General features: G+C 42.7%; 3 protein-coding genes and 1 non-coding gene across 5 annotated transcripts; all 4 read left to right on the top strand.

The window, feature by feature from the left end:
• The first annotated feature begins 110 nt into the window (after window positions 1-110).
• Window positions 111-16,057, top strand: uba1 (ubiquitin-like modifier activating enzyme 1). Of its 2 annotated transcripts, none has more exons than XM_085443152.1 (26): window positions 111-327; window positions 3,407-3,523; window positions 3,601-3,659; window positions 3,765-3,933; window positions 6,868-7,002; window positions 7,086-7,192; window positions 7,277-7,367; window positions 7,497-7,629; window positions 7,735-7,832; window positions 7,998-8,144; window positions 8,317-8,493; window positions 8,715-8,822; window positions 8,912-8,992; window positions 9,689-9,841; window positions 10,421-10,586; window positions 10,684-10,880; window positions 11,278-11,342; window positions 11,735-11,930; window positions 12,814-12,888; window positions 12,972-13,161; window positions 13,306-13,391; window positions 13,755-13,847; window positions 14,101-14,292; window positions 14,597-14,698; window positions 14,796-14,896; window positions 14,985-16,057. In XM_085443152.1, exons 2-26 carry the CDS (start codon window positions 3,407-3,409, stop codon window positions 15,118-15,120), a joined length of 3,174 nt encoding a protein of 1,057 aa, XP_085299278.1. In that variant the 5' UTR covers window positions 111-327; the 3' UTR covers window positions 15,121-16,057. The 2 variants fall into 2 exon arrangements, with proteins under 2 accessions (XP_085299278.1, XP_085299279.1); XM_085443153.1 differs by lacking the exon at window positions 111-327 and adding an exon at window positions 1,703-1,933.
• On the top strand, window positions 14,383-14,504 carry LOC146683897 (small nucleolar RNA U6-53/MBII-28). The gene has a single exon (XR_014917359.1). It is a non-coding gene; the product is annotated as a small nucleolar RNA U6-53/MBII-28 (small nucleolar RNA).
• Window positions 16,058-16,536: 479 nt separating the features above from the next.
• arhgef3l (Rho guanine nucleotide exchange factor (GEF) 3, like) lies at window positions 16,537-21,811 on the top strand. Its single transcript, XM_085443158.1, has 13 exons — window positions 16,537-16,762; window positions 17,093-17,141; window positions 17,272-17,322; window positions 17,862-17,915; window positions 18,054-18,161; window positions 18,256-18,414; window positions 18,822-18,884; window positions 18,965-19,061; window positions 19,498-19,574; window positions 19,739-19,996; window positions 20,657-20,827; window positions 20,997-21,189; window positions 21,351-21,811. Exons 1-13 carry the CDS (start codon window positions 16,725-16,727, stop codon window positions 21,596-21,598), a joined length of 1,566 nt encoding a protein of 521 aa, XP_085299284.1. The 5' UTR covers window positions 16,537-16,724; the 3' UTR covers window positions 21,599-21,811.
• Window positions 21,812-21,876: 65 nt separating this feature from the next.
• Window positions 21,877-26,830, top strand: usp21 (ubiquitin specific peptidase 21). Its single transcript, XM_085443159.1, has 11 exons — window positions 21,877-22,943; window positions 23,378-23,434; window positions 23,528-23,645; window positions 23,740-23,854; window positions 24,024-24,143; window positions 24,234-24,298; window positions 24,381-24,568; window positions 25,217-25,295; window positions 25,396-25,503; window positions 26,027-26,141; window positions 26,292-26,830. Exons 1-11 carry the CDS (start codon window positions 22,788-22,790, stop codon window positions 26,383-26,385), a joined length of 1,215 nt encoding a protein of 404 aa, XP_085299285.1. The 5' UTR covers window positions 21,877-22,787; the 3' UTR covers window positions 26,386-26,830.
• The last annotated feature ends 475 nt before the right edge of the window (window positions 26,831-27,305 follow it).

The raw sequence follows: 27,305 nt of genomic DNA, 5'->3' as shown, positions 1-27,305 counted from the left end.
ATTAATTAAAAGACAGAGCAGACACAAACCAATCATATTCATTTTCAATTAACCCCAAGACCCAGAATGATGGTTGTGCCTGTAACGTGCACATGTTGCTGCTTTGCTTTGCTTTCAACTGAAATAGAGTGAGGGGAAACGGTTTGGGAACAGCCGGACAGGCAGCCGTCCAGCGGAAAAAACTCACACAGAGCCCGCCACCGTGACACACTTTTCACTTTGCAGTCAGTGGCGGTGTTGAATTGTCACCTTGGTTGTTGTTTTTCTTTGCTTAAGCAGAAGGCGATTTTTAATACTCCAGATCAGGCCGAGTAAATATCGGATGTGGTAAGTTCTGCACACTTGTGTAAGCTCTCGTCCTGGTTATGTTAGCCGCAGCTAGTTTGCTAATGTTAGCTAGTTAGCTAACATAGCGGCACAAGACGGGGAAAAAGTCGCTGGGTGGCTAGATAGCTCGAAAGCTAGCCGCACACAAGCTAACAACTACGCAGTCTTTTGATGTGCGTTATCGATAGTCGTTAATATTAGTTGCAGGCGGCTGAGCGAACCATTTAAGCTCCTTGCTCCGCTAACGGTAGCTAACAAGACACTGACACGTAACTGTTAACGGCAAATTAGCATTTGTACATTTTTATGTGCACGGGGTTGCTGTTTTAATTAATGTTAGGCGATAAATAACGTTAATGGTATCTACAAGGCTAGTTGCTTCAAACATTTGATGGATACTACGTTGAAAGACAGACACGAGCTAACTGGCATCACGAGCGTACATGCTGGCACTATTTTTTTTCCTCGTATATCCGTTTGTATATGTAGGGTTCCCGTTTCGATAGCACGTTTATCGGCGTTATCACAGTAACCTAACACTGGCTAGTCTGTGTTTAGCTTGTCAAGTTAGGCAGCCTATTATTCGGACATCATTGATATTCGTATGCTTCAGTTCAAAACATTTTCTAGTTGGAAGATGAAAATAGGGGATCACCTCGACATGTGTACCCGAGTATATGCGGCCCACTCTTTTTTTTTTCTGGGCCTTTGTCATTTACTAGGCACCCCCTCCCCCAATACTCTTCTGCAAGGAATGCTCACCCCTAACCTCAGTGTGACTAAAACGCCCAGACGCTCAGCATCACTAGCTAATAAGGATCGTACACTATCCGACTTGAGTAGTGATAATTGCTGAATTCATAAAATAGTCAAAACAATCGGTGTGTTAAGTGGAATGTAGCAAATTGTGCTCCAGTGAGAGTATATCTAATGGCGTTTAACTGTGAAATGTGTTCTTTCTGATGGTGCATTGTTGCAAGTTTGGTGTTCAGCTTTGTTTATGGAGTTCACATGAAGATGACTGGTCCTTGCTAATCTGCCTCTGAAACAAAGGTGTTGTTACTGATGAGTTACATTCAGCTCCGTTAAGGGAGAATCCTTTCATGCAATGGTCTCAGACATACCCGCAATTATTTTTCTCATTAAGTGTTGGGTTTTTTCATTAGATTATTGGAGATCCTACTGTTCATTGTACAGTAAGATATTTGGCATGCATCCTCTCGTAGCGAGGGCGGGATCAACGCGCTTTAGCTTGGGCTTGAAGAGCCAATGAGCCGAGGACCTGGATGAGCAGCGTGCTTGCAGCCACCCTTTCCTGTTGAATATTTCAGCCCCTGCGTCACAGCTCCTCCGCCCCTTTCTCCCCATCTGCCATTTTGGTTTTGTTCCTGTCTGCAGTCGCAAAGCCAGCAGCGCAATTACATAGGAGAGACTATCGGCACAACGACATAGTGACTCGACAATATAGTGCAGACCACCCCAATCCCGCATCGCGTTTCTTTTCTCTGTACAAATCGTCGAATATACAATCAGCGTTTTTACTGACAGCTACACACAGCAGGAGAGGAGCGGGTTCGCATTGGGAAGGGACCGAGAAGGATTATTGGTAAGGAAAAGGAAATCAATGGAGCACGAGTGTAGTGGCTTGGCTTGTATTCGCGGTGTTTATGTTAAGTGACAAAGTTAAATTGTCTGTTTGTTAGATGCCTAGACATTTACCCATATCCACATAGGAGCTGTGGTAGACTACTGTCAAATCCGCTGCTCTCCAGTGCGAGGTCGGTTGGAGTGTAGCCACAGCTGCTAGCTTGTAAAATTGTGTTCCGCACTGAGGGTAATGCGGGCCTAGGCCGAGCTGCTAATGGATAAGCTGACAAGCTGGTGTTTTCTTCCCTCTAAGTTATTAATGTTTAGACTCTGTCTACTTGCCAAATCACTTAACCGATTAGTTGCTCGGAACCTACTTAGTTTTCTATTGGTGCTGTTGTCTGACAGTTAATTAATATTTTTCCACACGTTGAGATCTTTAAATCGACTGCTACCCGCTAACGTTTTCTAGTAGGATTGGCAAACTACAGTAACAGCCGGGCGGCTTTGCTGTATCATGCCGGACGCCTTCATTTTCGGTTTTGACAAGCGCGACCGTTCAGTTAACGGTGATATGAAGGCTATTTTAGGCTGGTTGCAGTCGTATGAAAATTTGCCCAGGCCTCGTCATAATTTAAAGTCGTAGAGAGGGTTATAAACTGATACGTGTGCCTTGGGAAATGCACGGAAGTTGGCGCCGCATTGGATGCGGAAATTGTGCCCGACCTTTTTTTTTTTTTTTTTTTTTGTGCACCCAGATTGTATTTGAAAAACGCTGCGGCCCTCCGAGTGCAGAGGTTTATCGCGACTACTGCGTTAATCAGAAATCTAAATACATAAGTAAATGCATTGCTATTAAATGTTGCCGTTTAGAGCTTTCTTGTAACGTCGCCATCTACAACTTAGTTGCAGCACAGTGTGGTCCTTGTGTCCGCACCTGCCAGCCATTGTGTGGTATTGCTCAGTTTACCGCAGTGAACTTTTAATGATTCAGCTCTTTTCCTTGAAACATGTTGGGTGTCGATAAATACCAGGAAAAAACAATAGAAGTATCTAAACAAACCTGTGCTTTCTGTGTGTATGAAAGAACCATAATGCTATTCATGTCTCTTCCCAGCCTCAGTTCGTTTTCTAGCAGATTTGTGTTTGGCCTGAAGCCAGCCCAGCTGCTCTCTAGGCTAAAAATCCTCTCTTCAAAATGAGGGGGACTGGTTAGCCTTTAGTTTAGGTATTTATTATAATGGAACCATAGCAACGAATTATAAAATTACTGAAGTTTATATGAATTGGAATCAGTTGGCTTCTGAGAACCTTCAGGAAACCCAGGCTTGTTGACAGTGTGCTGTCTTTCTTTTTTTTCTTAATGATGTAAAATGTCTTTCTTTTATTCTAGATTTATTGCAAACTACCAAAATGTTATAGGGCAGTTGTTAACTGGTAACATTCATGTGCTTGAATGACAACTTAATTTATGATGGTGGTTAATGCACAGATGTCCAGCTCGCCGCTGTCCAAGAAGCGTCGCTTGTCAGGAACAGAGACGAAGACGGGATCCCACTGCTCCTCCTCTAACTCTGTCAGAACTGATCTGTCCCACACACCTGCCAACGTGAGTGCAAACACATCTACTCTAGAGTGAGTAGAACTTGTAACGTAAACTGATTGCACTTCGTGTTGTTTTCCCAGGGCATGGCTAAGAATGGCAATGATGCTGAGATCGATGAAGGCCTGTACTCAAGACAGCTGTAAGCTTCTTTTTTTTCCTTTTTGTGATGTTGGACTTGATGGTTATTGGGCTTGACATCTACCAATGCATAATGATGCCAATGGTTCTTTATGTCATTATTTAGTTACGTGCTGGGCCATGAAGCTATGAAGCGCATGCAGAACTCCAATGTCCTCATCTCTGGTATGAGAGGCCTTGGAGTTGAGATTGCCAAGAACGTGATCCTGGGAGGAGTTAGAAGTGTCACTATACATGACGAAGGAGTTGCAGAATGGAGAGACCTCTCTTCCCAGGTGTGTGAAAGCACAGATATTTAAATTAAAATTTTTTGCAGTTTATTTTTCCCGATTAAGTTACCGTATTTTCACGACCATAAGACGCACTGTACTAAAAGGCCCAGTCTCAGTTATGTGTGCCATTACTGCATTTAACACACACATAAGGCGCACCTGATTATAGGGCGCATACAAGTATGCGTGTTTAAAAATAAAGCGGGAGCAAAACTGAGTTTGGTACTCACATTTTTATTACCGGTAATTGTCATCAATCAAACCCATCGACGTCCTCATCCTCTGTGTCTGAACAGCTGCGCTAAATCTCCATCAAACATGCCAGGTTCACTTTCTTCACCGTCAGAGTCACTTTCCGTGCCGTGCGGCTCCTCGGAAATGATGCCGGCTTTTGCGAAAGCTCGAACAACAGTGCCAGCAGACATGTTAGCCCAAGCATCTACAATCCATTCGCAAATTGTGGCGTAAATCGCCCGGCGCTGCCTTCTACTCTTAGTGAAACTGTGGTCTCCATCGGTCATCCATCGCTCCCACGCCGCTCGCAGCCTTACTTTGAACGGCCGGTTCACACCGATGTCCAGCGGTTGGAGTTCCTTTGTCAGGCCTCCTGAATGACAGCAAGCTCACAGTTCATTTGCTGCACTTGTTTTTTCACATCGGCTGTGAGATGGGCACGCATAGAGTCACAGATCAACAGCGATGGTGATGCGTGGAAAAAACCACCTGGTCTCCTTACATACGCCTCCCTCAGCCACTCTTTCATCATTTCCTCATCCATCCAGCCCTTCTCATTTGCCTTAATGATGATTCCTACTGGAAACTTCTCTTTAGGCAAAGTCTTTCTCTTAAAAATCACCATAGGCAGCAGTTTCTGTCCATTAGCATGGCAGCCAAGCACAACAGTAAAAGAAGACTTTTCGTGCCCCGTTGTGCGTATCGCTACCGTGCTGGTCCCCTGCTTCTCCACAGTGTGACTCACCGGGATGTCGAAAGTGAGCGGCACCTCGTCCATGTTAGTGATGTGGCTGGGCTGGATGTGTTTGTCGGCGATGTGTTTGCTGCAGTAGGAGCGGAAGATGGCCAGCTTTTCATTACCGGTATAATCCGCTGGAAGTTGCTGCGCTACTGTAGTCCTGGTCCGGATGGAAAAATGGCACCGTTTCATAAAACGAAAGCACCAAGACGGACCTCCTCGGAAATGTTCAATTTTCATTTCTTCTGCTAGCGAAACTGCTTTTAGTTGAATGGTGAAGTCGAAACGCTTCTCCCACTCGTTCTTTGCTCGATGATCCACCGCTCGAGTCTTTCCTCCAACTCGGGCCACCTCGCCTTATGTCTGCGGAAACTCAGCTGCGTCTTCTTGACCTGTCGGAGCTCGTTTTCTAGCTTCCTCCACTTGCGAACCATCGATTCATTAATCTTAAATTCTCTCGCGGCTGCTCGATTTCCATGTTCCTCCGCGTAGCTGATGGCCTTCAGTTTAAACTGTGCTTCATAAGCGTGTCTCTTTGCCATTTTCAGGGTTGTTAAAACAACGATGTTCCACATAATGCACATACCTGTCCTTTTATACAGGTATGTGCGATTGTCCCGGTATATACGATCAACGCCCACACTTCACCCTTTAGCGTTCTCATGGTGTTCTCTACTACGTCCTCCTTACAACACACAGGGCGCACTGCACTATAGGGCGCGCCGCACTTTTTAAAGAAAATCTAAGGCTTTTATGTGCGCCTTATAGTTGCGAAAATACGGTACACAAGGGAATTGCAGTTTGTGGACTCGCCTGTTGTCTGAGCACGATTCCAAAGTGCACTGTGGCTTTATCTATTGAGTTATGTGTTGTTGTGTATTGCTAACATCCAGAAAGGGTACTAAAGCCACCCCCACCCATGAGCTGACCCAGATTTACCAGTGGGTGGCCTCTTCCCAGTTTCATAATCGTAGTACAGCCAGTCTGTTAAAGGACATAATTTCAGCAGAGTAGATTGCGTTTATTTGTCTGTGAAATCCTGTTATCTCATCAAACTGCAAACATGTATGAACAGATTCCTTGGGTGTTAACTTGAGGCAGTTTTCTGGTGTTGTTGCTACAGAAGTGTCATCGTGGTTAGACACAGATTTTAAGACTCGCTTGGGAACATAGTCATTTTATACGAATGATGTTGGGATATGACATTTTTTCATTTAAAAAGATACACTGGTATTGTGGCTTCTATTATAAGACACACCCCTAATTTATTTACAGGGCAGCTTAAGTGTATTGCATTTGCATTGTACATTTGTGTTTTCAATTATGTGATTCGGTCCTAATAACAGAAATATGGAAAAAGAAATGGTTAACCTGTAGTTTAAGAAAGCACTTATTGTTGATGTGCTTCAGGAGCTCAAATAATGCTTTGAAGTTTTGAGACCAAATTTTACATTTAGTCTATATTTCATTTTACCTTAAACTTGGGTTTCTTTGCTTGGTTTTCTCTGGGCTGACAGTCCAAACTGGTTTAGGGCAAATGAACCAGCCAAGACCACTTAACAATATAATGTTAGTCCACTTCCAAACTGAGTTGGGTGGGATTTCTTCTCTTTTCATCTAATCACTGCTTAGCTTTCATAAATATAACAGCATAACTACAAATAAAACTCATCTGCTCTTGATAACCATTTTAATGTTATGGACTTAAGCGTGAGAATGCAGGGAGTACACTGTGGTCAGTCAAGCCGTTTAAGTGGTAGTCTGTTGTTTTTATCCTCGTTGACACATTCTGAAGTCCTTTCAAAAGAAAAGGCGGACCCACAGAAGAATATGGCTAAACACACAAATGAAGTAAAGTTCACACTGAGTCAATGTTATTCACTAGAATATTCCTTAATGTCATGTTTGGCTATAGTATTGGCAGTTATTGCTTAATGACAGCATCAGTATTTCTGTATGGCTAGTTTTACCTTCGGGAGGAGGACCTGGGCAAGAACAGGGCAGAAGTGAGTCAGGCCCGCCTGGCTGAACTGAACAGCTATGTTCCTGTGACTGGTTACACTGGACCACTGACTGAAGACTACTTGACCAAGTTCCAGGTATAAATTTAGCATAAGAAAACTCCCTAGTCATTTTACCATTTCGGAAAGAGTTTTTAATTTTGTCTTATTTTGAAATCTAGGTGGTAGTGCTGACTAACTCAACTCTGGATGAGCAGCAGACTCTAGGAGAGTTCTGCCACAGCAAGGGAATCAAGCTGATTGTTGCAGACACTCGTGGTCTGTTTGGGTAAGATTAAGACTCTGTTTAGTGTTCACATGCAGTGCATCCGTCAGCATCTAATGTTTTTGTGCTCCAATTTCTCTTTTGTAGTCAACTTTTCTGTGACTTTGGAGAAGAGATGATTGTGTATGACACCAATGGAGAGCAGCCATTAAGTGCTATGATTTCCATGATCACAAAGGTTAGTCTTGGTTCTTTTATCCCCCCTGACAATGCTGATTTTTCTTTTTAACTGCTACCTGCTTTTTAGGAGTAAATTAAAGCTTCATGGCAGCAGTGCCTGAAAAGTTGCACATTTTGGTTTCCCCAGGACAGTGCAGGGGTCGTGACATGTCTGGATGAAGCTCGTCATGGCTTCGAGAGTGGAGATTATGTTACGTTTACTGAGATTCAGGGTATGACTGAGCTCAATGGTTGCAAGCCGGTCGAAATTAAAGTTCTTGGTAAGAACACACTCCTTTTTTTTTTTTTTTTGTTCCACCATTGAATACATTTTGGTCACTCTGTTATGAGTTTACAAGTTCATGCAATGTCCTGTATTTTACTAGGTCCATACACCTTCAGCATCTGTGACACGAGTGGCTTCACAGATTACATAAGAGGAGGAATAGTTTCCCAGGTTAAAATGCCCAAGAAGATCAGTTTTGTAAGTAGCTGCCGTTTTGCACATGGCATTACTAGCATGATCTCATTTCCACAGATGGTGTAGTGTGAATTCTCATGGTAATACCAATATAACCTTACCATCTGGCATTGCTGTCACCAGTGGAAAAGCCCAGCTTCACTACCTTGCGTTTCTTTCCCTGTTCAGAAATCTCTCTCCTCATCGCTGGCCCAGCCTGAGTTCCTGATGACAGACTTTGCCAAGATGGAGTTTCCAGGACAGATGCACCTAGGCTTCCAGGCTATCCATGCCTTCCAGAAAAAACATGGCCATCTTCCAGCACCTTGGAGCCAGGTACATATCACTCATGATGGTGGGATCTTCTTGGAAAGGGGGAACCACTTTGATTAAATGCTTGTGCTAAAATAAAATAGTTCCGCATAAAAAAGTGCAGCACAACACAGCAAAAATAAAGTCTGTTTATAGTTAATATTTTGTAATTTACCGTGAACTGTGTGCATTCCAGGCGGATGGTGAAGAGCTATTGGCATTGGCCAAAGACGTGAACTCTGCTCAGACTGGGTCGGCCAAAGTGGAACAGCTGAATGAATCTCTTATCAAAAAGATGTCATATGTTGCTGCTGGTGACCTGGCCCCTGTCAATGCCTTCTTTGGAGGGCTGGCTGCACAGGAAGTGATGAAGGTCAGTGGAAAGCTGTATGCAAATTGAAGATGAAAGCTTTGTCCCTACAATATTAAGTGTAGTTGTTCGTTATATTAAAGAAAAATCTATTTTAATCAACAGGCACTGATAAGCCCGTTCTTATCAATGCTTATGAAGAGTCATTTTACATTGAGTATGATTAGACGTGTTTTGAAATGGAGAAGGGTTTCCTGTATTTCATGTGCTGTTTGATGTTTTAGGCATGCACAGGAAAATTCATGCCCATAATGCAATGGCTGTACTTTGATGCCCTGGAGTGCTTGGCTGAAGAGGAGGGATTCATGCTCACAGAGGAAGAGTGTGCCCCTGTAGGTGTTCAAAGCATATTCAAAATGCAAGTACTGAATGTAGTTGCAATAAATGATGGTGCTAAATTTGTTATGTCTTTTTCTCCAAGAAAAACTGTCGATATGATGGACAGGTTGCAGTGTTTGGCACCAAAATGCAGGATTTGCTTGCCAAACAGCGTTACTTCTTGGTGAGTGTCAGTGTAAAAGTTCTGTTGCCATCTTCAATTTCCTGTTACTAGGAAGTTTTAAAAAATAAGGTTGCCAGAAAAATGTTGTGCAAAAGACAAAAACTTAGAAATACCTTTATGCCACTATAAAATACTATGAGCTAAAGTCTGATGAAGAATATTTCTTGGTGCTGTTCTCAGGATGCTAGGGGAAATGGATCTTATGAGATCTTTAGTGGTAGTGTTTATCTTTTTGCTCTTGTGCCTAAAATTGTCCAACAGAAAGTTCATTCTTGTTTGAATGCTCGGTTGAGGTTTTTTTTGTTTTTGTTTATTTATAATTTGATTTAATTGCACAGTGACAAAGAACGCTGTCAGTTCTTGGGATATTCATGGGCAGTTATTTACTATTTGAGATCGTGAGTGAGATGGTGGCAGCTGCATCTAAGCCAAAATATATCAGCTGTTAGTTCTTTGTCTCATAATTGGCACAATAGTGTATCGACACTGCCATGTTAATTGAGTGCCACCCACCATGTCCCAGTGCATGTCAGAGCTGTTGGGTTTAACCTTTCTGGTGGGAATCCGGCAAAAAGACTGTCAGCTTTACCCACTAACCATAAGCATTTCTCTGACAGTGAGTGACACGTGTAAATGGAAGGTTCAACTGTATGACGACCCATTATAGCTTTATTCACAAATTTCTAATCCTTCCAGGTTGGGGCTGGTGCCATTGGTTGTGAGCTGCTGAAAAACTTTGCCATGATTGGACTGGCTGCTGGGGAGGGAGAGGTCATTGTGACTGACATGGACACCATAGAGAAATCCAACCTCAACAGGCAGTTCCTCTTCAGACCTTGGGACGTTACGGTCTGTATCATCTTAACTCGACTTGTTTGATGAACTCTATTGATCGATGTTTCCGCACAGCACTCTTTATGGCTTTCCTGTAACACCGAAGTGCACTTATAGATTATGTTTTGTATGTTGATAGAGGCAATTTAAACTTCAGTGTGTGTGTGTGTGTGTGTGTGTGTGTGTACGTACGTGTGTGTGTGTGTGTGTGTGTGTGTGTTTTCTTAAAGTTTAAAAAGTCAAAGCAAATTTACCAGCTCCTAACAAACTGAGACTTGAGAGCAGCTTTGTACCTGTAGTATCACTAGACTACTAAATGCTAGTATGCTCTATCAGTTAATCTGAGGTTATCTGATGCCCAAAAGAAACTGATGGGAGGAACCCTCACATGACGTAAGCTGTTGGACACCAATATTTTTAAAGGAGTGCACATTTTGTTGTCCCTGGAAAAGAAAGCATTAATGTGGACAGCAGTGACCTCTGTACAGAATGTCTCCTCTGATCTTTGTTCTTTTGGTCACCTATGATAATGTTATTAGTGAGTTGACTGTTTAGTGTGTGTGTGTGTGTGTGTGTGTGTGTGTGTGTTAACAGAAAATGAAGAGTGACACGGCTGCTGCTGCAGTGAAACTGATGAACCCGGCAATCAAGATCACAGGTCACCAGAACAGAGTGGGCCCTGACACAGAAAGGATCTACGATGACGACTTCTTTGAAAGCCTTGATGGAGTTGCCAATGCACTGGACAACGTTGATGCACGTAAGAGATAATGAGACATTAAGAATAACTGCTTAATAACTAGGGGGAAATGGATTCAGTAAAAAAAAAAAAACGTGCGTTTTCCTCTAATGTTCAGGGATGTATATGGATCGGAGGTGTGTGTACTATCGTAAACCCTTACTGGAATCAGGCACTCTGGGTACCAAAGGCAATGTCCAGGTTGTGATCCCTTTCCTCACAGAGTCCTACAGCTCCAGTCAAGATCCACCTGAGAAGTCCATCCCCATCTGCACCCTCAAAAACTTCCCAAATGCCATTGAACACACGTTGCAGGTTAGTATATGCAGAGCCGGAGAGTCTCAGAGTGTGAGACTGGCCAGGCAGGATCAAATCTGACGCTTGGAGTCAGCGTGGCCCACAAAGTAGTATTGAGAACAGCCATACAGAAACCTTTGTGTTAATCTTTACTTTAAAAGACTCCACCTGGTGTACCAACTACACAATGCACACATGTAATAGAGGAGTTAATCACTTCAGCACTATATGCTTCAGAGAATTTTATTGCATTACCTGTTTCTTCATATGCTTGATATCTTCATATAGGGTTTTGTTTTTTTAATAGCACTGTGTGTGGTTAGTGTGTCACAGTGTGAATGGAACTATTGTAGGTTTACCAAATATTTCGTACTTCTATTATTGAACTGCTGTCCTTGTGGTTCTTTCTGTGCAGTGGGCCCGCGATGAGTTTGAGGGACTATTCAAACAACCCCCAGAAAATGCCATGCAGTACCTCACGTATGTCGCTTTTCCTTGTCATTCTAATGCAATCACCTGTCAGCATTTTACTTGCCTATATGCTGGGCTCCTTTTCATCGTAGAAATTCTTCACTGATAAAATGACTTTTCATTTCCTCATTAAGTCTCATAAGTGTTTGTGGATTGTTGGTAATTCAGTACTTATAAACTTGTATAACTTGCCTTTCAACTAAGAATCAATCTTGTAAATGTCACAGCCCCCTCTTGGTTCTCGTGGCGCCATTGAGCTGTCTTCTTGTAAAATCTAACCCAAACCTCATGCTCGAAATAATTCATAAAATCAGCCTGCAGAGTAAATGGTTTAAAAAAAGATGACAGCTCTTCACATCGTCGAAACTAGTCAATGAGGTTTATAATTTCCATTCTTGCAGAGATCCTAAGTTCATGGAGCGTACTCTGAAGCTTCCAGGAGCTCAGCCTGCGGAGGTGCTGGAGGCTCTTTATAAGAGTCTTGTCACAGATTGCCCCCAAAACTGGGCTGACTGCGTAGCTTGGGCTCGCAACCACTGGCAGTGTCAATACAGCAACAACATCCGCCAGCTACTGCACAACTTCCCACCAGATCAGGTACAAAGTGAAGGTGCTACGAGATGAATATCAGTTTCTAACCGTTATTGTCTGATCTTGGTTTTACGCGTCTTATCAGCTGTTTGCAGCTATAGTTGCATTGGTGGTATTCATTTCAGCAACAAGAAAAGTGTTGTCATTTTTCATACAGTATTGGAATATTAACTTATTCAACAGATTATATGAAGATGTAACTTCTGCAATGGCCACACGTTATGTCTTGTCTTCTGTTTTTGAGCTCTGTGCAGGTCGGCTCAGTGACACCAAATTTAGTGAGAGGTGCTGCTGTGTGTTACAGCACGTGTTAGCACAGAGTAGCATAGCAGCTGATAATCTGATTTTAGCTTATAGCATGAAAGTTGTCACAAACATGGTAAACCATACTCGGACCGTGATATTGGTTTTGAACATTTCTAAAATCGTTTGATGGCAGATAAATTATTTTAGTAAGTCACAAAAACATTGTCATGATTAAGAGACTTTTATATAAAAGTAAACTACTTTACACTCTTGTGTAAAGACAGTTTGGGGCTTCCTGTGTACTTATTCATGCCAGTTTGTACATCTCATTTCCCCTGAAAAGCCATTTATAGATGGTGGGCATACATTAGAAACAGCAGAAATTACATTGTTAAACTTCAGCTGAGTCAAACGGCAGTTTGAGTTGCTGCGTATCTATTGCACGAAAGGCTGCCTAGTGGCTCAGTCAGCAGTACTGACGCTGAACCACAAAACCCTAGTTTGCATCTGTAGTTTCTCACCCCCTTTCCTGTCATTTATCCACGGTTTCCTGTTTAATAAATATGCAATTGACACAAAAATTACAAAATGGACATGAAAGGTTTCCATTATAGCACTTATACATTTATCATCTGTCTTTTAGCTCACTAGTTCCGGTGCTCCCTTCTGGTCTGGCCCAAAGCGATGTCCTCACCCGTTAGAATTCAGCACTACCAATGTAAGTGTGCCGCTGTCATTTATAAGCTTAATATTACCGGAGTCTAGTCCAGCCAGGCTCAAACTAATGAATGTTGTTTTCAGGAGCTGCATATGGACTATGTTGTGGCAGCAGCCAACCTGTTCGCTCAAACATACGGCCTGCAAGGCAGCACCGATCGTGCAGGTGTGATCAAGATCTTGCAGGATGTCAAGGTGCCCCCTTTCACCCCACGTTCAGGAGTTAAAATCCACGTCTCTGATCAGGAACTGCAAAATAACAATTCCTCTATTGGTATGTTCACATGTGGTTGTGTAATAAAGCATATTTTGGGGGGATGTTACATCAGCTAAGAGTTGTTTGTGAATCTTGTACGGAGTCATGTGTCATTGTGGATGCTTTGACAGTAATGCAACCATTGATCTTGTGATTATGCAGATGATACCAAACTGGAAGAGCTGAAAGCCATGTTGCCTTCACCAGAGTCCTTCCAGTTCAAACTCACCTCCATTGACTTTGAAAAGGTAAGGCGTCTCCTTTTGTCAGCTTTAATGAAGATAAATAACATTTGTTTAATTTATTACAGTTGCCGGTAGCAAAGCTAGTCAGTGGCATTGAGGACTTTGTTCTTTTTATCTGAAAGATTCAATAAAACACAGCATCTGGCTTTGCAGTGAGGCCAATTGGAAACCTAGTCTGTTAATAATAATGAGAGTAAGAAAGTATTGTTTCCATAGCTTTCAAGGCTAACTCTGCTTAGATGCCTTTAAGTGGTGCACTGCCAGAACATTGTAACTCTCACGCTAGAATTTCAACCTATTAATATAACTTGAATCAACACTACTGGTACTTCTGGTTTGTAATGGCTGTGGCCTATATGTTAACAGGATGATGACACCAACTTTCACATGGACTTCATTGTGGCAGCCTCCAACCTGAGAGCAGAGAACTATGACATCCCCCCCACAGACAGGCACAAGGTAAGAAAACAGACCCAGCTGCTCTCACACTGGTGTTAATTGGGAAATGTGCCTGCTAATAGTATTCGTTTTGTAATAGTAATGAAAAAACATTTGAGAGTGCACTCTGTGAAAACAAACAACTTAAACTCAACCTCAGAAATTTACATTTTGCTTTTTCTCTATGTGCACTATAAAGTTTGGGGGGTGTTTTTGTTGTTGTTTGTTTGTTTGGTTTTTTCCCTTCATCACTGTCCTTTTAATCACCAAACAGAGCAAACTGATAGCTGGTAAGATCATCCCTGCTATCGCCACTACCACAGCAGCAGTTGTCGGCCTAGTGTGCTTGGAGCTCTTCAAGATTATCAAAGGACACAAGAAGCTGGAGTCCTACAAAAATGGCTTCATGAACTTGGCCCTGCCTTTCTTTGCCTTCTCTGAACCCATTGCTGCTCCAAAACACAAGGTAAGCAAATACGTTACCATTTGCTGAGATTTTAAAAAGATGCGCACGATGTCTGCGCTGTAGAGAAATGTTTGACTCCAGTATAATAAACTCCTGTGATGATTAAGCCATGCTAATACTGATGCACTAGTCAGATGCATTTTGCACTGCCTGGGTGTAAGTGAGTTCAACTTGTCTTCTCACACTGATGGCATCAGTGTGTGCTGAGGAGAAATTTTAATGTAATAACTGGTTTTCTTATTGAGCTTATAATTAAGATCTCTTATAATTAATATGTATATACTTAAAATACATTTTTTCGCAGTACTATGAAATCGACTGGACGCTGTGGGATCGCTTTGAGGTCACAGGACTGCAGCCCAATGGGGAAGAAATGACACTCCGACAGTTTCTGGATTACTTTAAAGTATGTTGAGCTCATGGTTTGGTTTTTGGTTGCTTTTCTCCACACTGACATGTTCTTGGCATACAATTAACCACGATCTGTTTCTGTTCTGTATTAGAATGAGCATAAGTTGGAGATCACCATGCTTTCTCAGGGAGTGTCCATGTTGTATTCGTTTTTCATGCCTGCTGCCAAACTTAAAGAGAGACTGGACCTACCGTGAGTGCACGTGCATACACCTGCTTCCTCATTTGCATGCTGGAATTTTAAAGTTTGTATTCACTGGTTTTCTTTCTGTGTCCTGCAGTATGACGGAGATTGTGACGAAGGTGTCCAAAAAGAAGCTGGGCAAACACGTGAAAGCCCTGGTGTTTGAGCTATGCTGTAACGACCTTTCAGACGAAGACGTGGAAGTGCCCTATGTCAGATACACCATCCGCTGAGCTCCGCACTGAGCCCACCCGCAGGAGGGTGGGAGTTACAGGGGGGAGATGGGGATGGGGGTGTTCTGAGTGAGGAGCTAAAATGGGGATTGGGGGTGCGTGGGTTGATCCAGGTCAGCTGTATTGGATCAATCAGTATTTTTTTAGGCCTGTGGTTTGTGTAAACCTGTGCCTGAGTGTACATAGCCCCAGTAAGCTGAATTAAGAATAACTGTATATGTTAAGAATCCAGTTGGTTCTTGGCTGTGGGAACAGGGGTGTCACTGGAGGAAGGGAGCATGTACACTGGACATCCTGATGTTTCTCAAAAGCACCAACCTCTTGAGTGAATTGATAAGCCTTAGTGGTCTCTTGGTACTCCATATCCCAACCAGTGTCCCTAAAAACCATCACTCTTATTGGCCTTCAGCAGTAATGGAGGTTTTTGTTTGATTTTTAATCTAATCCACCTTCTTCCCTCCACTATACTTGCTCTCTCCCTCTTCCAACCTCTGTCTCATAGACACAGTCCCACATTAGTTTCTTTTGTTTTGTTTTTTCTTAACATATGCACCTAATTAATATGTAAAAGGTCAGCCCAGGAGACACCAATAAGCCCAAGCCTTTCCTGACTGGATATCTGACTATCTCACACCACCTGAATACCCCTGCCAGTGTGAGGTACCCCTACACCCTCATTAAACCCACTCTGTGGCTTTGGGAGGGGTTCGTGCACATGACATTGGTTTTCTCTTTCTCATTATATTTTATGTGTTTTGTTATTTTCCATTTTATTTTTTGGGTGGTTGGACAGAGTTTTGGCGCACACACGTGGTAGATCCTAAACTGTCTTTCTACTTTGTTAACTCCAAATGACTTAACTGTAAGAACAGGGCAACGAGATGTATCTTGAAACGGGAGCACTTAGTGTGATAGTGAATAAAGATGTAAAAACATACTGAAGAAGACTGTGTGGTTATTTTTGTGTCTCACACACACACCGACCGTGTCAGTGTCATTCAGCAATGTTAAAGTGTCAGAGGTTTGTTTTTCCTGTCTGACCTGTTTCGTGTTAATGAGAAGTTTCATTATTAAACACATCCGGGAAATGTTGCCTGAATACCAAGATACCAAATGACAGTGACGAGAGTAATCAGATTTCTTTTTTCTTCCCCTTTTACTCCGGCGTTAAAGTAAATCGTCTGTGATGGCGTTTTGAATTTATAAATGTAGGCAAAGGATAATTTTTTTGTTTATTTTTTTTAAAAGGCAAATGGCTGTAGCTAATCTGTGCCACACAGGAGCAAGTATGTCGTTAGGTACTTTAGTGTGTGAAGTGCTCTTAGTTTAAAGACACGTTTGATACGTTTTGTGTAAGGCTTTGAACGCTCCTCCCTGACGAGAGCGGATACATGAATGTGTGCAACTCTAAAGGATGTGGTCGACTGTGAGATGAGGAAGAAAGTGAGGAGGAAGGAGTACACTGAACTCTCAACACGCTTCCTGCAAACAACTCGCTGTAAAGGACCCAAACAAAGAAGACGGGTGTAAATTTGGATTATTTGACCATTTGTGATTTTGAGAATGTGTCATGATTTGGTAAAGATGCACTGAAGAGAGAAACGATGGAAGTGGAGGAGACTGGTGAAAAAAGGACTTCCTGGTACGGTACCTTTTGCATTTATTATGCTTCCACCTTGGGCTGCTCTGTTACAAATTGGTGCTGAAAAATATTCCTGTTGATTAATCGTACTTCGTGTTCTAAGTGTGAATTTTCTGTGTTTGTCACCAGCATGATTACAAAACTTACATATTTGTACGACATGTGGAACAAAAACTCATTTTAATGCACTTTGCTAGAGCACGGCACATAAACAAGTCATTTGAATGTACACTGTCTACTTAAGTGTTATTTTGAATGTATCACACAATAAGATACGTTCCCTGTATGAATGTTTGATTTGTGCCCAGTAAGAGCTTTTCTTCTTTTCAGGTCCGGTGTGCCAGCAGAGGGACACTCAGTCCTCTGTGATCATGCAGGGGTAAGCTGCCACATCGGCTTTGGTTCTTGCACCATCTTTTTCCTGCATTAAAAACTAACGTTTAAAAAAAATTAATTATTGTCCTAAAAACTAGTCCAAGAAACTCACTTTCATACACTGCTGTCTTTAGAAGAAGAGAAAACAAGACCCGGCCCCTGAACCTGTGATCAGAATCTCAGAGGTGAGTAAGAGACTGAGACGCATCGATGCTGCTGCTTCATGTTCATTTCTCTGTTTCTCTGTAACGAACGGAAGTTAGTCAACCTTACCTTTGTGACCACAATGCTGAGTGCAGAACTGACGGGAGATGTGAGCGCTGTGTTTGCAACCATGGAAGTTTTTGCAAGTCTATAAATGGAGTTTGTCTCATTTTCTTAAATTCCAGCTTATCTCGGTTTATTTTCACCTTTCAGATATTCTTTTTTTTTTGCCAGCTGTACATTACATCATCCATATAATCCGAGGCTTTTTATTGATGCTATTAAAGTGTTGCTTGCAATTAAGACACAGCTGATGTGGTTAGTGTGGCAAAAAGAAATAGGCAGACATCTTGCAATTTCACTATAGAGGCACACTTTCAACCTTCTTCCTCTTTGAAAGACACACAGGAAATGAGAGATCTGCACCATGCAACATCTCGCCTCTCACCATCTTTGTCTTTCCACTTTCCTGAACTCGCGTGTACCTCGAGTTGATTTTTAACTTTTTAACATGTTTCAGGACGAGGAGGGAGAGGATGAGTGTGAAATGACGTCCGACCTGAAGGAATCGGAGGTGAGGTGTTCTGCAGATGCCAGATTTGTGTTCAGTTGTTTTAAAATCCTCTTGTGCACAGTTAGGTTTGAATGAATGAACCACAGCTTGTGGACTATTTTGTGCAGATCTTAAAAATGTTTTTTTGGTTCACTTCAGGAGCCCAGCAATAAGAGGGTTAAACCTGTGGCAAAGTCCAATAGCCTGACAGGCGTCTTAAACCCTGTGAAGACCCCTGCTCTGAAGCGCATCGGCCAGTCTATTTCGGTAACAAACACACTCGCAGTCCAGTCATACAAAGTGACCAGTGAATGAGTTTTGGGGTTTTGTATAACAGTCAGCTGCTCCTCTCTGTTCTCAGCGGTCTATCAGTTTTCGTACAGAAGCTCGACCTTTGCCCACAGCCCCCCTGCGTTCACGGACAAAGGCCTCCTCGTTTCCACGTCGCCGCAACAGCCAGTGTTGGAGTGACACTGTGGAAAGTCACGATCTGACTGCAAAGGAAATCAAACGGCAAGAGGTGCGCTAAACAAAAACCTCGTTATTAAAATACCTTGTTACTATAGCAGAATGTGTTTGGGGGCCTGTATATGGGTCAAGTTGTGTGGCTGTGGTTGCCGTGTAGGCGGAGTAACTTGTACCTACTCTTCATTTCTGTGAAGCTGCTCTTCATGGGTATTATGAAAGAGGATGTGAGCTGGCACTGAAGGCTCAACTTCCTTTATTGAACAATCAGCTGTGAGAGCTCGTGTTGTCTATTTAACTGACTTCTTATGCAACTCAACACTGTGTGTGTGTGTGTGTGTGTGTGTGTGTGTGTGTGTGTGTGTGTGTGTGTGTGTGTGTGTGTGTGCGCGCGCGCCGATATCTTTGTTATCACACTGGCAATAACGTGCGCATTCGTTAACTATTTTAAATGCCCTGCAGGTCATATACGAGCTAACCCAAGGAGAGAGACAGCTCATAGAGGACCTCAGTTTGGTTAAGAAGGTAGCTGCTCAACCTGAACAACACATTTAATCCACTCACATGCAGGCTTTTATGTGCTAACTGCCCGGGTCTGTTCCCAGGTGTACTATGAGCCCATGTTGAAGTTGGACATAATGACAGAGAGTGAGCTTGGACAGATCTTCGGTACTCTGGACTCACTCATCCCCCTCCATCAAGGTAACTTTGTTTTTGTGCAGCTTGTGCTGCTATCTCGAGCTCCACTTATGCATCAACACACCAGCTCATTTCCTGAATATGAAATTCAGGCAATGAGGTGAAGTCTTGATAAAGTATAGGTTGTTGCAGTTCAGTGTAATTACATCACAATCTGAAATAGTTACAAGTAAACAGGAGCAGGTAAAGTAGTTTTACAGCTCATACCATGTACTAAATGTTATCTAGGTATAATTTGAATTAAAGGCTCATTAAAAAAGAAATAAAAGCTTCTACACTGCCCAGCCCTGAAAACAAACTTCATAAAATGGGAAGTTGTATTTTTTTAATTAGTTTTTTTAGAAGTGCCGTATTTTTATGCACACTACTTGTTTTTGAGCTGTAGTGAAATAAGGTCAGCACAACTTGGAGTATCCTGTTTTCTTTTAATTCATATCAGATCTGCTGACTCGTCTCGAGCGACTGAGAGGATCAGAGAAAACGGTTGGAGAGGTGGGGCCAACTTTAATGCACTGGGTGAGTGAGAGAAGAAAAGTCAGCCTTCAGCTTCTCTCTGATTTTCCTTCTTAATCTTAACGTAATCTAACTTCTGTCTTTATGCATGTTTCCATCTTTCTTTTCCCGCTGACTTCACCTTCTTATCTCACTGCTGCGCACTCTTCCCATGCTTCTCTCTGCAGTTTCCTTGCCTGGAGGCGTATGTTACATATTGCTGTAACCAGGTGGGAGCCAAAGCTTTGCTGGACCAGAAAAAGCACGAGAAAAGAGTGGAGCACTTTCTGCGTCTGTGTCAGGAGTCCTCGTTCAGCAGGAAACTGGACCTGTGGAACTTCCTGGATCTCCCTCGGAGCCGTTTGGTCAAGTACCCTCTGCTGTTGAAAGAGATACAGAAGTGCACTCCGCCAGACCACCCAGATGAAGACACGCTGCCGGATGCTGTGAGTCGGGCTCCTACACAATCATTTACATCTGCAAGCATGTGAGAGAATTCACAGTTTAATCAGTGCCAGGTCTGCAGCAGCTGCAAAATACTGAAATCCACACTTATCAAGATGGTTGCAAGGTGTTGCTTTTAAATATAAAGCCTATAATTATAACACTGATTAGTTTTATTTTTACAGTCTAGCAAAGCATCCTCTCTTTTGTTGCATCAGATGCTGTAAATCCAAATTATTAATATTCACACATTTCTATCCATCAGTCTTCAAGTACGTTAAAATACAGTATTTCCTTTCCTGCGTTGCACAACAGTGCCTCCAGATGGCAACAAGGCCAGTTATTAATTCTTACCAGTATATTCACTAATCTGGCTCATCACTTTTACATTTACAGTTTGCAAAAGCAAATAAAAACATGACTCCGCAGTTAGTGCTGCATTTAAGATGCCTGCAGTCTCTTTAAAGTTTCCTTTGATGGTGTTTGAAAGAGGATACTGTTGACTAAACAAATTATCACACCAAACCACTCATTTAAATATGTTCTAAATATTCATAGTCATACTCTCTTGGCTCCAGCCCAGAATTTTAGCCCTACAAGAAGCAACAGGAGGAAAAGGGCCCTGTGTTGATGACATATTAAAAAGTCTTGGTTCTGTTCAGTTGGAGTTGATCCAGAGCATCGTGGCAGAGGTGAATAAAAAGACGGGGGAAGCGGAGTGTCAGTTCTACAGGCGGGGCCTGTCCTACCTCGAAGAGGGCCAGAGAGTGCCAGAGATCCAGCAGTCCCGCTTCATCTACTGCCATGGAGAACTCAAGAACAATAAGGGCCAGGTAGATGTTGTTTACTGGTCTTCACACTTTCAGAATCCAAATGAAGAGGCTAAAGTCATTTAAGGAGGGCAGAAGATGTTGGCTGTTCAGATTTGAGTGCTAGAAAGTTGGCTTCTCTGCCTTAGAAACTGTGTCAGCACATTTCTCTTGATCACTTGTCCCCCGTCAGCGGCTGCATGTGTTCCTATTTGAGCTGGTGTTGGTGCTGACGAGACCAGGAGAGGACAAGGACGGTGGTCAGGTGTTTAACGTGTACCGGCAGCCTCTGCCCAATGCCTTGATCAATCTGGAGGAGATCCCAGACGGCGAGGCTGCTGGAGGGGGCACCTTCAGAGGAGCCTTCACAGGGGGAAACGATAAAGGTAATATGATCGCATAATCTGCATACTTTATTTGTTTCGTATTTGCTGGTGAATTCTGTGACACAAACAAATGTCAGTAAGCCATCCCCTGTGCTCTGTTTTAGCTGAAGTGAAACTTTCCGCTCACCTTCCTTCTCCCTTCTCTTCTTTCCATCTTCTAGTGAAGAATTGTTTCCGCGTGAGCAGCAGAGGGCGCGCCAAAGCTCACTCGTACAGCCTGCAGGCCAACGACTCCTTCAGCAAGCAGCAGTGGATCACCTGTCTGCGCCAAGCCATCGTCCAGTCACGCGACAGGACAGCCCACACCAGCCAGTCACAGTTGTCTCCTCACCACGATCCCGCCCTGTATCACATAGCCGAGCTCAGCCTCAGCTCGGACACAGAAATGGCAGACCACACCAGTCGCTGACTGTCAGACTGAGCGGCACGTGTACATTGACTGTCTGCGAATGATGAATGTGTTTAGATATTTTCAGCGATATTAATGTTCTTTTTATTATTTTTTCCTGTCTGCAATTGCAGTGATTGCTGTATAAAGTGAGAACAGTACTGAATGTGAATTGACCAAAGAAAAAAATTTGTTTTTGAGTTTGTATAATTAATAAACTGACACGTAAAAGATTGTTGAGGCACTCGTGGGAAAGTACACAAAGACAGGTCTAAGTATAGCCAACAAGATCTACAGAGAAAGGATTAGAGCTGATTATCCTCCACCCCTCCCTCTCGCACTCTCCATCTCCCTCCTTCTCTCATTGACACCGGTGACAGGACAGGGGAGAGGTAGACTTTCAGCTCTGGCCAACAGGCACACAGTGAAACAGTAGACGGCCCCTTATGCATTTTTAACAGCTCAGCAGATGATGGGAACAGTTTGGTTGGGACAGTTTGTCCACAGATAGAGTGACCAGGTGAGTCCGGACCGCTCTGTGTGTTTGTTAGTCCTGCTACATTTGACCGGCTTTATTTGCAAAGTTACTTTGTTTGCAAATAAAGTGTTTACGAGTTACCTCCAAAAGTCAGTAACGTTTGGCATTGCTTAGATCTCAGGAGACGCCTCGTGTGTGTGACTGGTGTGTTATTGATTACATAACCGAGTGTTTTAATGTGTTCTGTTGAGCTGAATCCAGCTCGAGTGATATTTCCAAAAATGCTTTTAAAATTTGTTTTAAACGTGACATGTTCATGTGTGGATGCAAACTTTCTGTGCTCTCGTGCGTGCCGCAGTAACGAGACAGTTGTGTAATGGATCAGCTTCATCTACTTATGAGACGGGTTTAGCGTCAGAGACGGTCATTCACAGAGTACTTGTTCTTTTTTTATTCCCTTCAGCTGTAAATGTCATTTTTCTGAAAAGGAAAAAGTTCTTCATCATACTTCATTCACCAAAGAGCTGGATTACATGTCTTGTGAGACAGATTAGGCCTGTGTGAGACCACCGCGTCCTGCTCACCTCTGAGTCTGAATGTCAAATAAATTAGGAAGAACAGCTTTCCCCATCTCAGGCGCAAACCATCTGGCTAGGATTTCTTTGGGAAGGCCACCTTTCTATCTCAGGACCCATTCTGTTAGCGACTTTAGCCGGTTACTAGTATAAAAGGATGCCTGGAGCCAGCAGCGTCAGTGGGGAGGGCTCTTGTGAAGCTCTGTGTCGGACCCTGGTGTCTCAGAACGGCCTCCAGAGAGAGACGACCGACATCTCCCAGTCTGTCCTCTACACATCGCTGATGGGCCTGCTTCTGGTCGCTGACAATGAGGTGTGGACAACACAGGAAAAATATGGCGTTAATATATCCTCAAACTTTTAAAAGTGAAATTTTACCTGAGAAAAACACAAGCACAGACAAAGAAAGGTGTGAAGTTGTTAAGGGAGAATACACATCAACACACATGTCTAAACACCTGTCAGCCCTCGTTGGTCTCTAATAGGATGAACTCTCGAGGCTGACCTCCTTTTAGTCTCTTCTGCTATGCTAATGAGATAAGAAAGCTAAATCTGTCCTGCCAAAGTTAAACACACACTGACATGGCGGGGTCAAGGCAGACAGTCACATGGAGTACCAGCACATCCAGAGGTCACGTAGTAGGACACACACTGTGTGTTTTGAAATAAATGAACAGTGCTCTGTATGGTACTCGCAGATCCGACAGATCTGTGTTCATCGACTTCCTTTTGTTTTTTACATTTCAGAAGGAGCAGCTCACCTTAGGAAGAGGCAGGACTGGCCTTAGAAACGTAGGAAACACCGTAAGTAAAGATCACAGATGAAACTCTTAAAGGGCCTCTGAAATGAACATTATTTGACATCACTCTCCCTTTTTTCTTTTGTTTTGGACCCAGTGTTTTCTAAATGCAGTTGTCCAGTGTTTGTCTCACACATGTGGCCTGCGGGGCTACTGCCTGCTCAGATCTTACAAGCACGAGAAGTTCTCCAAAGAGGAAGCTAAACTGATGGAAGGTGCATTTCCTCTCCTTCCTGTTCTGTCTTGACTGTCTCTCCTGCGTCAGAGTTTCATGTTTTCTTCTTGTTTCTGTTTTTCTTGCCATGCCAGCTTTCTCTAAGGTGCTGTCGGGCCTTTGGGATGTAAATGAAGGAGACAAAGTTGTAAATCCTAGACAGTTTTACAATGTATTCACAGAAGCAGTGCCTTACTTCAATGGTTACAGGTGAGGATATGGATTTGTTTTGTGGGGGGGTTCTGTTTCGCCTTTCCTCGAGGTTAACAACTTTTTTACCACTTATGTGTAAACTGTTAAACTCCTTCTCTTGTTCCACTTGTACAGACTTTTGATTCTTGTGAAGAACTAGTTGCTAATTTTTCTGCGTTCACCACAGTCAACAGGATGCTCAGGAGTTCCTCAGGTTCCTACTCGACAAGCTGCATACCGAAATAAATCGCAGACCATACGTTAGACGAGCCGGGAAGGAGCCCGAACAAAAATTTGCTAGGTTTCGGTGTGTATGCTAAAATGAATAAATCTGTCCTTAAAACAGTGATTACCTGCACGTGAGCACGTTCTGATCATTTTTCTTATCCTCCCTTAGAATATCTGAGGAGGCGGCTGTCATGTGGAAGAAGCACTTGGAGAGAGATGACAGCATAATTGTTGGTGAGGAGAGCCACTCCAGTCAAATTCATCCATTATTTTTATCCCCGTTAAAGCAGACCGCTGATCATTCTGGTCCCTACAGATCTGTTCTCAGGCCAGCTGCGGAGCTCACTGCATTGCTCAGTCTGCTCTCACTACTCCAACACGTTTGATGTGTTCTGCGATTTGTCACTGCCCATCCCCAAGAGGAGTTCTACTGGGGAGGTCACGCTCAGGGAGTGTCTGGACCTCTTCTCTCAGGAGGAGAAACTGGACAAGGAGAATTCGCCAGTAAGTTAAAGCGATGATTGTCGAATCTCAGCAACTGTCTGGATCAGCAATAGTGTGATTAAAACATATCGACACAGACACTGTAAGCAAGGAGATGATTTAACACAGTTTTGATCCATTTATGACCTACACATATCATTACGTTTTTGTCTTTATTCCATATAAAGATCATAACATATAGATGTGTGAAAGAAGTCAAATGGCTTGAACAGTAAAGCTACTTTCAGCTGCTCTCTTATTTACATGGGGGGTAATAACAGCAGGTAGCTCCAGATGTGGCAGATGTTTTTACACTTCCTGTCACAAGCCCAAAGGAATTTGTGTCCCCTCCCGGGATCAAACCGGGGAGTTGGGTAAACTGCTAGACTCCAAACGACTAATACAGTGATCTCATCAATATGAAAACATTTCAAAGAAATGCAATCATCTGGCACAAAAAAACATTTAATTTCATAAACAGTGAGGCAGATGATGAGAATTCTCGAATTTCTCTCTGTCATAAGAGTGTCCAACTTAAGTGCATCTTAGTTATTAGTGGCTCACTAAACAACATTGCTCATTTGTACTTGATATATACGCCGGACCCTGTGTGCATGTGTAAGGTATGTTGTGTTGAGGTGTGTATATGTGTGTTTATACATTCTTCAGATGTGCGAGAGGTGTAACAGGCGTACAGAGTGCACCAAGCGGCTGTCTATCCAGAGGTTTCCCCAGGTTATAGTGATCCGTATCCTTGGCAACAACTCTTCCACTTGTGATGCTTTTAGGCTTGTGATTTTTATCTGCACAGATGTGTGACGCTAATAATACTTAACGGTCTCGATAAGATCTGAACCGTTTCACGACGTCAAGGTGGTCCATCAGTAAAAGCACTATATATGTGTCCTTCCCACTCACCAACCTGGACCTTGGACCATACGGACCTGTCGACTGTGGTAAGAGAACCGAGCCTGTCTGATCCATTCATGCTGTGTTCCTCTATGCTGTATTTTCAACAAAAGGAGTGCAGCTAAAGGTTGAAGCAATAAAATGTGGAAGAAAACCTGGGCTTTTAACTTTTTGACACAAGTGGGTAGAGCGCACTACAAAACCGTTTTAAGAGCTTGCTTTACATGATTTTATTTTGACAAATGGCTGGTGAGAGAGAGGAAAAAGAGAGTTAGAAGAAAAGGCATAAATCAGCTGCAAAAAAGGTTTTTAGCTGTGAACTATGAATCTGTTGTTTTAAGCATAGGGAGGTTAACATGATGATTCACTGACTCAAACCATGCATTGTAATAGAAAATAAAGGAATATTGGGATATACGCAATCATATCCTAATTTAATCGCTTGCAACAGAGATTATTCCATAAACTGCACATCTGGAATTCTGACACAATACAGTTCTGAACCCTGGATTAAGTAACTCATTGTATTTATGTTACTATATAATTCTGGATCTATGTTTGTCCCCACAGGCTCAGTTCTGTATGATTTATATGCAATATGTAACCATGCTGGGACAGTAAACATGGGACATTACACAGCCTGCTGCTTAGATGAAAATGGCTGGTGCTTCTACAATGATTCCAGGTGAGATATCATTTCGTTTTACACACAATATATACATATTTTGACAACTGTACATCAAAGGTGGTCTATATATTTGAGAAACCCTGCTTATTCTGTATTAAGATATGTTTGCATAAACCTGAAACTTTCCCTTCGTCTGCCCATTGACAGTGTGACTCCACTCACAGAGAACCAGCTTCAGACCAATCAAGCCTATGTGCTGTTCTACCAGCGCAGCAACAGCACCGCCACCGTCAGGAAATAGACTGGCTGCCAAGCAGCCAATCAGAGCAACTTTACCTCCAGTGTCCATAGAAACAAATAGACAGCAGTATTGTGCTCTGACATCGGCAAACTTCTCATACTCGATGAGCTTACCCTCAAATGAACTGAGGAGGAGGAGAGCAGCCATGCTCAGTCTAACAGGGCTTGAAGACATGGTCCTCCCCCTAAAAACCGTAGAGATGCTTTTCAAGTGTCTCACTAAGACAGCTCAGACAGACCATAGCCTTAAGAGTCTCTGTGCCCTAGTTCTCAGGCATGAGCGAGTGACGTGCTTAGAATGATGCAGAGCTCTTAATGTAATACAATCACGACTCGTGCTTGTTATGATATTGTGCAAAAATTTTTTGAGTTGGGACATACAAATATATGCAAAAGACTTGTTCCCTTGGGTGAAATTACAGTTTGTGGATTTTTGTAAGTGAAAATACATAAATAAAAGCCCTGCAGAAATCTCTAAATAAAATGAACCTTTTTCAAATGTCAATCTACTTTTTGTTAAATGTAAAAAGTTATGCAGCGATCATGAAAATGTTCAGTGAATAATTACGCATTTTATTTCAGGTGCCTGTCAAAACACTCGAGGTCATCTCACACAGAAGAGTTAAAACTAGAGTAATAAACTGACAAATACCCATCAAGCTAATAAACAAAATCTACAATATGCAAAATTGTTGAGATCAGAGGATTCATATTAGAAGACCATCAGAGTGAATATGCCACTTTTAAAGAAGTGTGTCTGGTGGGATGGAATTCCAAAGGTGGTGAGCAGAGTACTGAGGCCTCTAGACCCCATGGTAGTCAAATGGCGGGGAATGGACAGTAAGAAGGAGGGAAGAAGAAGAGTGTGAATTGTTTTGCTGATGTGCAAAAGTTCAGAGAAGTAAAGAATCTTGAAATCAG

This window comes from Copadichromis virginalis, linkage group LG20, assembly GCF_057382275.1.
Source record: "Copadichromis virginalis isolate Kocher_CV1m ecotype Utaka linkage group LG20, C_Virginalis_male_GT1.1, whole genome shotgun sequence".
NCBI classification, from domain to species: Eukaryota; Metazoa; Chordata; class Actinopteri; order Cichliformes; family Cichlidae; genus Copadichromis; species Copadichromis virginalis.
Note: the sequence above shows the minus strand (reverse complement) of the source record. Positions and strands in the feature narration are given on the sequence as shown.